Raw genomic sequence first — 12,629 nt, 5'->3', positions numbered from 1 at the left:
TGGTGACCACAGAAGCATATCAGATACAGCCTAGTATAGCAAAGATTTTTGCTGAGACATCATGTGTGTGGGTGTGAATAACCTACTCTCCACCTCCTATAAAAATCCTTGTCTCAGAGGGGTCTTTTCTGTAAGTGCAGCTTCCAGGGATCCACATTTCACCAACTTACAAGCCATTATCTCACTAGAAAAAGAAAATGGCTCTTCAGGATGTTTGTGGTTTCCTAGACACCCTTGATGACACCAGCCCATGCACTTACCCACCAAATGAGATGGGATACATGTGGAGGACACCGTTTGAGTTTGACAGAGATAGTGCTTTTCATTTTCTTTTCCCCCCTCAGCAATGCAGCAGAAAAAACAGAGCACCAACTCTTTTCTCTTCAACTTTCTCCAGTCTGTCACCTCATCAGCAACCCTTTCAGCTATCACACGGTACCACAACTTTGGGATTTATATTTCAGGATGGCGTGATAGCCGCTGCGGACACTCGCGCCAGCTGTAAGGGTTTAATTTGCTGCCCGATAAGTCAAAAAATTTTGCCCATCCACTCTCACCTGGTGGTCAACACCTCAGGCAGCGGTGCCGATTGTATGCTGTGGGAACGGATCCTCACCCGTGAGATGAGGCTTTACCAGCTTCGCCATCGCACGAGACTAAGCGTCAATGGAGCTGCAAAACTGCTCTCCATGATGCTTCATCCATTCAAAGGCACTAATGTGTGTGTGGCAGCTACTCTATGTGGATGGGATGGTGAAGAAACTCAGGCGCTAAAGTCCTGCATGGAAATTGCCAATGTTAAAGAAGCAGTGGAACAGGATACCGGTGTATCCACAATTTCAGATTCAGCTCTAAGTAGTGTGAAAATGGCCTCTGTAAATGAGCAGGAGATTTTAAAAGACGTTCATGCACTGAATCCAACTGTGTCAGATCAAAATACAAAAAAAGTTCTGTCTGTTTTTGGAGGACGGTCTGGTCCCAGGGTATGCTATGTTTGCAGTGATGGCATGCAACTGAAAGGAGAGATAATATCAGTGGGCTCAGGGTCACCCTATGCATACGCTGTGCTTGATGATGGCTGGAAATGGGGGATGACTGTGGATGAGGCAGTGGCACTGGCCCGGGAGGCTGTTTTCAGAGCCACTCACTGGGATGCCTACTCTGGGAATAATGTAGACCTTTTCCACATCACTGCCCATGGCTGGAGACGCAGAGACAGAGAAGATCTGAAGGAGGAGTACTACAGAGAGTGGGAGAGAAAGAAGAAGAAGATGAAGGAGAGGGAGAAAGAGAGACAGAAAAGAGAGGGGGATGAGCTAGGGGAAGGTGATATATTCAGTGCACTGCGGATAGGGACACAAACTGTGGAAATACAAAACTACATGGATGGAATGTGAATGTGATGGACAGAAATAGCAGTTGTGAGTAGAACAATGTCAGGCGGTTCACTTGATAAAAGTGCAGATAAAAAGAATCCACAATGCACAGGGGAAGAAAATAAGTTTTCATAAACTGTATTTCAACCAAAAAATAAAATAGTCATCAATACAATATTTTTTTTTCATATAAACAATTGTAATCATAAACAAATAGAATTTTCCTTGATATTGTAGATCAATATTATTCCAGTTTTCTTTATTAATATGAGCCAACAAATTTAGTCTGTGTACAATAATTGACAATGTAGTCTATGTGCAATAAATGTTGCCTTGTATGGAAATTAATGACTCAGCAATAATTTGAGAAATCACTGACACAACTAATTTTTTAAAAAGTATAAACATCTGGATAAATATAAAAAGAATGAACAATTTGATAGCAAAGAAAAAAAAGATAGTCCTATAATAAATAAATAAATCCATTCCTCAGGGACCCATTGATGGGCCTACCATTGGTACATTTTTTCCTCATTAAAAGTGTTTTTAGGAAGCCACTGGTTGTAAAAAACGTGATTTAAAACTTATTTTGGGACGATTTTTGATTTTTTTTTATGAAACAAAACGAATTAAGAACTAGTTTGGTAAAATTGTGAGGTATACGTCAAATACTTGATAAAGAGTATATTTGTTGACAGTGTTAGGAATGGCATCAGTGTATCAAGCTGTGACATTCAATGTACTGTAATGTTTGTGTTTTTTTTTCTAAACCAAAATCTGTCACTATGACAAATTACAGAGTGTCTGTGTCACCCATGAGTAGTTGAGGCATATTTAGTAAAATTCAAATACTGCAAACTGTCGTTCATCCTAGGCGTTAGATGGCGATGCGGTGACACAATCGTTGGCATCTTCAACATGTAACATACAAGAAGCAGAACGCCGCTTCTGCTATTATCTGAAACATGGCGCTGTCTAGTGTATTGCGGAGTGAGTCTGCGGAATTTGCAGCTCGCTTTAACCAGCCTTTTGCGAACGGTACCGGCTTCAACCAGACGGATCTCGGCTTTGGAGCAACGTTGGATGACAGTCTGAACTTCGCCGTGAAACCGCTGGATGAAGGAGATGAACCCGAGAGAAAAATCGAGTTTCTTCACGGCACGACCACCTTAGCATTCAAAGTGAGTTTGTTTAGCTAGCAGCTAATAGCATCTGGCCAGTTACAGTCCCCTTACAATTGAAATCTTCATATCATAACAATTATGCCATGTCTTTTATAATACTGCTGTTATGTTTATACAGTGTTTGTAATGAATAGAAAAAGGCTGAATGGTAGACAGAAGAGCAAGAGCCTGTTAGTTACTCACAGTCGCTAAGTACAGGCAGTGTCTAATCATTTAACTCGTGTGTTGTAAACAATTAAAACGTCTTTAGAGAGCTTCGAAGTGTGTTAATGTCTGTATGAATGTTTAAATGGAGATTGATTACAGTATGAATACATACAGAGTCCAGCTTTGCTCCAGAATACCAAAGTGAAGATTGTAAGAATCATAATGACACAGCAACAAATCAGCTTTTTCATTGAGGCCTATAGTGTCCAGCTGTTGCTGGTTCATAAGTAGATGATCTTGTCAGAATCTTATGCGGACAGAAATGACATGTTTAATCTACTTTATTATTACAGGTATTTTTTTTAATACTACTGAAGTGAGTTACTGACAAATGTGTTATTTAATCACGCACTGTTTACATGTTAAATCTGTTAAGGTTTACTCTGACTGTCGTTTCCTCAGTGGCACTGATTGGGTGACACTAAATTGCTTTGACTTAATAGATTATTCATAAGCCTATGTTAATCTATTAGTTAGAGCAAACAAATTATGACTTGTTAATATCATCAAATGCCATTCTATTTAAGTCTGTTGGGAACTCTGCATGATAATAGTGATGAGAAAACAGCTGACAGGACAATATAATACTGTTTAATGCTTTTGAGAGAATTTTTACAAAACAAAGAATTGGTAAAAGGTTCTGTAAGTAAATATTATTGAAGATTTATGCATGAAAACAAAAATTTGTACATAGTATCTTTTGAATGGCTCTTAGTGGGAGAAGGATGCTTTATAGAACCAGATGGTTTCGTTTCATAACCTACCATCTAACTGTACCACACTAACCAGCCAAACCTTGACTACTTGATTCATTTTTAGATTAAAAGTAATTCTACATCAGCATTTTGTCATTTTATTTAGTATGGACAGTAAAAGAATGTCAAGTCAAATATAAAAAGGTGTCTTTTTCTCAGTTAATATTAAATTTGCAAGCTTCACGTTTCTATTTCTCTCATATGTCTCAGTTTCAGCATGGTGTAATTGTGGCTGTGGATTCCAGAGCAACTGCCGGTTCCTACATTGCTTCACAGACAGTGAAGAAGGTGATTGAAATCAACCCGTACCTGCTTGGCACCATGGCTGGAGGAGCCGCGGACTGCAGCTTCTGGGAGCGTCTGCTGGCCAGGCAGTGTCGCATCTATGAGCTGCGCAACAAAGAGCGCATTTCAGTGGCGGCTGCCTCCAAGCTACTGGCTAACATGGTGTATCAGTACAAAGGCATGGGGCTCAGCATGGGCACGATGGTCTGCGGCTGGGACAAAAGAGGACCAGGTGAATATCATATGTATGTTTTAAAGGGACAGCTAATCCAAAAATGAAAATTCTATCATTTACTCACCCTCAAGTTGTTCCAAACCTGTATAAGTTTCTTTGTTCTGCTAAACACAAAAAGAAGATATTTTGATAATGTATGTTTTTTTTTTTTTTTTTTTTTTTTTTTTTTTTTTAACCAAAAATCTTCAAAATATCTTATTTTTTTTAAAATGATCAACAGAAGAAAGTAAATGATGGCAGAATCTTTATTTTTGGGTGAAGTATCCCTTTAAGTGGATTAACTTTTATTAGACAAAGTCCTTGTAATTGGTCAGAACCGTTTTTGGGTCTTATGCATTTGGCTAGATATTTAATTTACATAATACATACTGGTAAAATGTATTCAATAGTATTGGGCGATATGCTCAATTGTCATATCGTCCTGCCATCAGCCTGTGAGATCGCAGATACACGATATTATCATGCAAATTTATGTAATTATTTATTTACTTCGTTTTATTGCTGGAAATTGAACCAACTCCAGCGTAAGGCTAAAAGAAGCCTAATGTTTTTAATATGACTGAATTTGTATTTAACATAAAAATTTAAAAGAAACATTGTAAGTTACTAATTATTAGGCTTACATTTCCTCAGTTTTTAAAAAAGCAGCTACAGAAAATGAGCAAAGAATATTTACATTGTCAAAAAGTATATCATAACTGACTTCAGTCTAGCGTGAGTTTATGCACTTTAAAAACACTCCCGCTAATCGGTAAAGCTGTCTACACTGAATGATGCATAAACCTCTTATACTTACATATCACACGTACATCACTTTGTTGTTTAAGATGAGAATTCGCGAAGCAGCGCGTGCTGAACATCAAAACTCCGCTTTTTCAGCGATGACTCATCTGAACACATCTGATTGGCCATTGCATTCATATACTCAACGGCATCGTGTGTTATTGGTTAGAACGAGCAACACTGTAAAAATGTGGAAAAAGTAATATGATGGAACAAATAAGTCCTAATACTAATTAGATATTATTATCATCAGGCTAGTAATACTACTACTACTACTAATAATAATAATAATAAACAAACATTTTGCTATCATTAGAGGCATCGGCCACAGGTGATATCTCTGACTATCTTCGATACATGATATTGTTTATCGGCACAACCCTAGTATATAATTAATATAACTGATTTAGTACTAAGCTTCTTATAATAAAATCAATCATATAAAAAAATCATTGATCAGAAACATTCCAGCTGTAATCTGTCTGCACCTGCAATAGCTTTGTGATGTAAAAGACTGCCTTTTTTTTGTGCCATTTATGTTTTGACTGATTGCTGCAGTTGGCATGGGGACAAATTATGGGATTATTTTCTATGCTGATTTGACCCTGCCTTTCTGCTGAAATGGCTTTGTAAAAATAGCTCTATCACCATAATTTCCTGACAGTCTCCAGCAGTAGCCGGAAACTGGTTTTAATATGCAGCACCATGACTTTGTTTTTGAGATGAATCACAAACTTGCACATTAATGGACTCTCAAGACCTTTGCTTTTCTAGTCCATGATTGATGTCCATTTTTCTTAATTGGACATTGCATTTAGAGCTATAAGAGGCTTTTAATCTAATGGTCTTAATGGTGAGCTCTGCCCATTTTCAGTTCATTTTGTTTCTTCCTAACATGAGGTGTGCAAGCCTAAATGAAACAAAACTGACTGAGAAAGACGAAGATAAATTACTGCTACAAAATGCGGTTCGTAAGCATGAGTGTGCAAACCAGGGAGTTTTTTTAGCCAGTACCACCAGATGGCGACAAAGTGCTCTCTGATAGTGATGCATCCCTCAATTTGCAGACACTAGGGTGCTGTAACTGCTCTACATCGCAGCCGATGTGTTTAAAGAGGCCCTGCACAGTGACACAGTAATGGGAAATCAATATGCCGGTGACTGTGGGCCAGGAGGGAGCAACACCATGATGGACGCGGCTCTTAGCCAGGGCAGTCGGGTCGCATGCAAAGTCCCGTCAGCTAGATCAATTGGGGTTTATGCGGTGACACAGACTAGCGTGGTCCCAAAAAACAACCTTTGCCTGGCAGGCAAACAAAAGTATGTGGTAAATCTTCCAATCAATTTTGCAAGTAATGATTGCTGTTAGAAGTTCGACAAAGGCACTGGCTGTTACAATGTGTTGTGATTCAATAGAGGTAAATGTTTTGCAAATTAAATCAATCTTGATTAAACAGACCACATTGACTGTGTTAACAGTGTCTGGCACTCTTATTCCTGTGGTAGTGTTTGTTTGTGCTGAGGAATAAATTTGGTAAAAAAAAAAAAGTGAGATGATTCTTACAAAGATGGTGATAATAAAATTTAATGCAGTGCAACTTCTGTTGAGACCATCGTCAATGCCCTAGAGTTATCCTGTGTTCGTGTAGTGTTAGAGCCGTTCTTCAGATGCATTCTCTCTTTGCTGGTTGAGTTGTGCTCTAGTATCAAAATTCATGTCAAGCGATCTGACAACAAGTGGACAGTCAAAATGCACATAATTGTGGTCCACTTTGTGATTCGATCACAGTTGGGTCCAAAAGTTCTACTCTGAGTCGGTTTGCAATTAAAGGGATAGTTCACCCAAAAATTAAAATTCTGTCATTAATTACTCGCCCTCATGTCGTTCTAAACCCATAAGACCTTCGTTCATCTTCTGAACACAAATTAAGATGTTTAAGCATTGAGCTAAAATAACATTGTAAACATCAGATGAAAAACTTAAAAAATGATTGACAATTAGAAATGTGGCTATAAACTGAAATAAAAGTACTAAAATTACTAATAATAACAACTGGAATAAAAAATAAAGCTGAATAGAAAAAAAACTCTTTTTTTATTCAACTAATTATTTATAATTTTATAAATAAGAACACAGCAAAATTGCTAAAACTTAAACTAATATTAAAAGTAAAACTGAAAATGTAAATGTTAAATATGCTAAAATAGCACTGAAGGGTTATATTTTAATTTATTAATTTAGCAGATGCTTTTATCCAAAGTGACTTACAATTGAGGAATACAACAAGCAATTGATCATAAAAAGGCAATTAAGCACCAGAAGTGCATGTAATACAAAGTTTCATATGTCTTTTAGAATGGTACATGCTTGAGAACGGAGGGATTATGGTAAAGGGTGTCTCTTGAATATTGCCAGCGATTCTCTGTTCTGAATAGGGTTGGGAAGATCATTCAACAGCAAGGAACAGTGAACAAAAATGTTCTGGAAAATGACTTTTTGCCTTTCTGTGATGGTTACATGAGATGCGGGGTTGAGAGACAGGTGTTTAGAAGCCCAACGTGAACAACTAGGTTCCTGTTAAAGCAACCGTTGTGATCCAAATTTTCTTTCTGTATTTTTCTACATTACACATTAATTTTGTATATACTTAGAATTTGTACTCCGATAGCTTGTTGTGCACCTACTGTGAAAGTATAGACATCTTCTGTCCTGCCAGGAGCTGCAAATATCAGCAGGACCGCTATCTCAAAGACGTATGAAGCTCTTTCAACTGGCACCTTTTCATGTTGTGTAGACGTGGACTGCCTATGTGCATGCATGCTTAGACATCTGTAAACAGAGTTGCTTTGCTTTCTGAGCAGCGGCTCTCATCAGCGGCACTCTTAACCAACCATGGCTTTGTGACAATCAGTAAAGCAGTCAGCCAATCACCTGTGTACATGCCTTCCTATTGTCTTGAAGTTACCATTCATACATGCAGACAGCCACACTATTAGTCTAGCACATCTAACTGCCTGTCACCTTTGTGATGGAGTGCAAGGAGCCAGGCTGTCGTAACATCCTGACATCGCTTCCTCTTCAGCGCTTCTGCTTTACGAGGGCTTGCAAATTCAAGTGCCTCTTTTGTTCACCTTTACTTCCCCACCCTTTCTCAGCGACGCAGGTAGCATGCGACGTCCGTTGTGTGATAAAAACGATCCCAGGTGTTGTACGTAAAAAAAAAAAAAAAATCCCAGACTGCTGAAGTACCCTCGCACTCCGCTCTTTATGAGAACCGGTGCCTTGCGGGTGAAAGAAACGTCCTATTGCATTTTTAACCTGTTTTTAGTTGTCACACTTGGCTCTACAAAATAGTAAATTACCCTGCATATATTCAGGGTGCTGTAACGATTATCAGGTCACGCTAACGGTGCGTACAGAGGGTGTAATTTGCTTGTTGAAGACTTCTGTGCCTCACTTCCTAAGATTGTCCTTAAAATGTCTCTCTGAGCCAATTTGGGGTCCTTGAACTCTACTTAAATTTTAAAGAGTACAAAAGGAACGTTTCAGATTCTGTTTTCAGTGCTAGTTATCTTTGAACTAGTCTGTCGTACCCAGACCATCAGACTGATGGCAGAAGGTCTGGACTCTAGCAGCTTTCATTGGCCAAAGACCACCCAAGAGGCCGTCTGACCAACATGTAAAGCATCCAACCACAGTTTTTGTTCAGCGTCATGTTTAGGGGCGTGACAATGTAAAGTTGATGCTCCTACAATAACAGACTGGTATGCATCGTTGAAGATTGGTGGTTCTTAGCCGTCAAGAGTCTATGCAGTGAATTTCACGTACTTTTAAAAATCCAGCGTTTAGTTGATCACGATCATTGTCACAGTTGGAAACACAAGAGTTTTCTTCTTCCTTGAAGGGGTTTGGTGTCACATTTGCTGAAAATGTACTCCCCCTCAAGCCATCCAAGATGTACATGACTTTGTTTCGTCTTCGAAACAGATTTGGAGAAATTTAGCATTACATCACTTGCTCACTAATAGATCCTTTGCAGTGAACAGGTGCCATCAGAATGAGAGACCAAACAGCTGATAAAAGCATCTCAGAATTCCACAACATGACTTCAGTTCATTAGTTAATATGTTTGTAAGAAACAAATCATTAAGACGTTCTACCTTTAAACCAATGCTTCTGGCTAAAATACCTGTCTGTAATCCATAATAATGCTTCCATCAGTGAACAAGTCCATCCTCTGTTGTTCTTTCACATCAAATTTCACTAATGTGAGGACTTTCATATTTTAGCTGGAAGCAATGGTTTGAAGTTAAAAATGGTTTAATGATGAAACAGCTTTTCGCTTCACAAGACATTAATTGATTGGAGTGGGATGTTGTGGAATATTGTGATGCTTTTTATCAGCTGTTTGAATTCTGAGGGAAGAACTCCTGGATGGTAAAATTAATTTTTTTTTAAAGCAAATTTTCAATTTTGGATGAACTATTCATTTAAAACGGACTTTTTATAACTTTATCAAGTTTTAAAATCATCCAGTCATCGCAAACGTTGCAATAATTTGAGATACTTCAGTTTCTAAAATCATTTATTCACCCTCTCGTCCTGAAAGTCATTTACTCACCATCATGTGGTTCCAAACCAGTATGATTTGTTGTTGTTTTTTTTGTCCATATAGTCCAAATGACCCCATTGATTTTCATTGCGTGGACAAAAACAGTCGAAAAATTCTTCAGAATGTCTTGTGTTCCAAAAGGTGAGTGAATGATGACGATTCATTTTTTGGGTGAACTATCCGATTAACAGTCCATCTGCAGCCTGGTTCTGCTGGCGCACAGATGGGACGTAGTCACTGTTACTGTAGGAGTGAGCTTCGCCATTGGACACTTAAAAACCTTGAGGTGATCTGCAGCTGGACCAAACAGTGACCCACCAGTTCACTGATTGTGATCTGCTTCGTCCATCATGTTTCGTGAGAGGTCGGATCTTCAGGTATAGATCAATAATTAATTCTGTTGTTTTTAGAGCGATCAATAGCACCTCAGGCGGTGCCCCAGGGTGGATGCTATGTTTGCCCATTCCAGCTTGTCCTTAGCCTACTGAATATTAGCTAAATGTAAGCTCTCATTCTGTAACTCTTCCTGTTGTTTTTTTCACCTGCTTTCATGCTGAAGCCCCTAGGTACCTCCCAGACCAAACTCTAGCTACCAAGCATCCAGCTGTCAGAAAAAATAGCCAACCACCCAGTTCCCATGATTCCTTTTCTCACATGTACTCACCGAGATAGATTTGACCTTGTATTGTTCAGAGCATTATTTATAACCTTGTGTTCATAACATTACTTCGATCTACTGAATTCTCTCTGAAGGGTTTTGCTTTTTTTAATGCTTACATCTTCCGTGGAGGCGCCTGCCTTTTTAACACCGCAGGATGTAAAGCAGTGCTGATGGTCTTTCTTCCTCTTCCTTTTGCTTTCCTCTGATCGCAGGGCTCTACTACGTGGACTCTGAGGGCAACCGAGTGTGTGGAGACCTGTTCGCAGTTGGTTCAGGATCCATGTACGCCTACGGTGTCGTCGACAGCGGCCTTCGCTACGATCTGACTGTAGAAGAAGCATGCGACCTGGGCCGCCGTGCCATCTACCAAGCTACTTACCGTGACGCCTACAGCGGAGGCCAAGTCAACCTCTACCGTGTCCACAGCGAGGGCTGGGAAAGGGTCTCGCAGGAAGATGTGCTTCAGCTGCACCTTAAATACCAGAGTGAGAAAGCATAGAAGGAGGGGTTGGGAGGAGAAAAGGGATGAGGGAAAAGGCCACAGCGGTAGTTGGGTTTCAAAAGGGAAGGATGAGACCGGTCAGATGAGGAATGAATTGCAGATTCGTGATATAACCTAAAAGGCACTTTGGTTAACTTAATGAAATCAGATCTTCTTCCAAGAAAGTTAATGCCAACTCTTTTGTAAGAGCTGGCTCGTCTGTGCATGACAACATGAGCAAGGCTGTCTCGCTCCCTCTCTCTTTCTCTCTTCCTCACATCTCTCCAAGTTACACCAGTTTCCGTTATTTTTCTCACATATATTATTCGTTGAGTTTTCAACCCTTTTCAGTAGTATTACAACCCCAAGCCATTGCAGTTCCTCTTGTTGTTTGTAATTATAAAATAAGGGGGCGCTGTATCCCAATGGACACCGTGACAAGCCAAAACTCCAGTTGGCCGACTCTCATTGAGTGGGTGTGGGCTTCTGTTCTTCTCATCTCACATGTATCTGCAGATACCACACTAAACCTGCTCTCAATAAACCTTGGATTTTTGCTATATAAGTGTTATCTTTTTCCTCTTGTTCCTGATGTATCGGTTGGTAAGTGTTTTGACAGGTGTTTACAAGTTTGTGCAGTGGCCCCAAAATGTATTTGGAGTCTTTGTCACAGTTGATGCATGAATGCCATTGCATTAGATAACAAAATATCAAACCGGCTGCATCTGCACAGTGCCAGCAAATGTTTCTCAGAACTACTTTTCTTGTCCATTTTTGCAGTTACTTTTAGGTATTTTTCCCCCAAGCTCATTTTAGTGGGGTCTGCAGAATGTCTTAATTATATGGTCACACTTTATTTAAAGGTCCAATTCTTGCCATTAACAAACAATTAACTATGACTGTTGCCTCAATGAACTTCTAATTTGCTGCTTATTAATAGTAAGGTAGTCTTTAAGTTTAGATATTGGGTAGGATTAGGAATGTAGAATATGTGCTTTATAAGTACTAATAAATAGCCAACAAGCAACTAGTTAACAGTGAGAATTGGTCCCTATATTAAAGTTTTACCACACACACACACACTTTTGATTAAAATCCTAAAATACAAATAAACCCTTAAGTAATTGATTGTTTATTAAGAACATATATAATCATGAATATTCTGGAAACACAATGTTTTTCATTTAATATCAACCTAATTTCTATTTATTAAAAAAAGTCAAAATTACAGCAGAAATGCCATAGGAAATGTCTCCGTCCTTACAAGTTATTCAATTATTATATCAAATATTGTGTTGGTTTAGAGCCACTCATCTAAGTGCTGTCTTTAATTTCAGCAGTATATTTGCTATATCATAATTTAAAATCCATACTTATTTTCGAGAAACTGTGTTTGTGCTATTTCTCATTAAAATAAATGTCACATGGTTTGATATTTTATCAAATTAGGGCTGTCAATTAAATTGTGATTAATTATATACAAAAATGTGTTGGCAAAAATTAACGTAATTAATCATGCCCCCTGACCCGTATGTAAATTCCTTAAGGGATTTTCCTACTTTGGGAGCAGTTGAAGCTTGAAATACCACCAACATGTTTTTGTCTCAATGATGTCTTGGAATTTATAAATATTTTCTATGAAAAGCACCCAAATGAACATATTTGCTCTTAAATGGGAATACCTATATATAATTATGAATGAATTATGTCATATTCAGTAGGGGGTGGCAATCTCATTTGGGCCCCCCTAAGGACATCATTGTGGGTCCCTCTCAGCCTCAGGGCCCTAAGCACTCTGTCCCCCTTTTCTTCCCAGTAGCGGGGGGGCTGCAGCCTATATATAATGCAGTTCGATTCATACATTGTGTCCAACTACATTTTGTGGGCACTGTATTTTAGTTTTATTTCTAGGTGAACCTTTTAATGTCAGCTCAGATGGGTTTTTTAAAAAAGTACTAAAATAGTTTGTAATGGGATTCGTTTTGGCCATCTTGCCCATTTGTCTCCATCAGCACAGGAACTCTGAATATTTTCCTCCTCACTTTTGCC

General features: G+C 38.8%; 2 protein-coding genes across 2 annotated transcripts; both read left to right on the top strand.

The window, feature by feature from the left end:
• Nucleotides 1-197: 197 nt before the first annotated feature.
• Nucleotides 198-1,397, top strand: psmb11a (proteasome 20S subunit beta 11a; the record flags this gene model as incomplete). Its single annotated transcript, XM_079378778.1, has 1 exon — nt 198-1,397. One exon carries the CDS (start codon nt 198-200, stop codon nt 1,395-1,397), a length of 1,200 nt encoding a protein of 399 aa, XP_079234904.1.
• A 774-nt stretch (nt 1,398-2,171) lies between these two features.
• On the top strand, nt 2,172-11,705 carry psmb5 (proteasome 20S subunit beta 5). Its single transcript, XM_079378979.1, has 3 exons — nt 2,172-2,557; nt 3,733-4,039; nt 10,312-11,705. The coding sequence occupies exons 1-3, from the start codon at nt 2,342-2,344 to the stop codon at nt 10,596-10,598; spliced, it is 810 nt and encodes a 269-aa protein (XP_079235105.1). The 5' UTR covers nt 2,172-2,341; the 3' UTR covers nt 10,599-11,705.
• The last annotated feature ends 924 nt before the right edge of the window (nt 11,706-12,629 follow it).

This window comes from Barbus barbus, assembly GCF_936440315.1.
Source record: "Barbus barbus genome assembly, chromosome: 26".
NCBI lineage: Eukaryota > Metazoa > Chordata > Actinopteri > Cypriniformes > Cyprinidae > Barbus > Barbus barbus.
The sequence above is the reverse complement of the archived record's forward strand: the minus strand, read 5'-3'. Positions and strand labels throughout refer to the sequence as shown.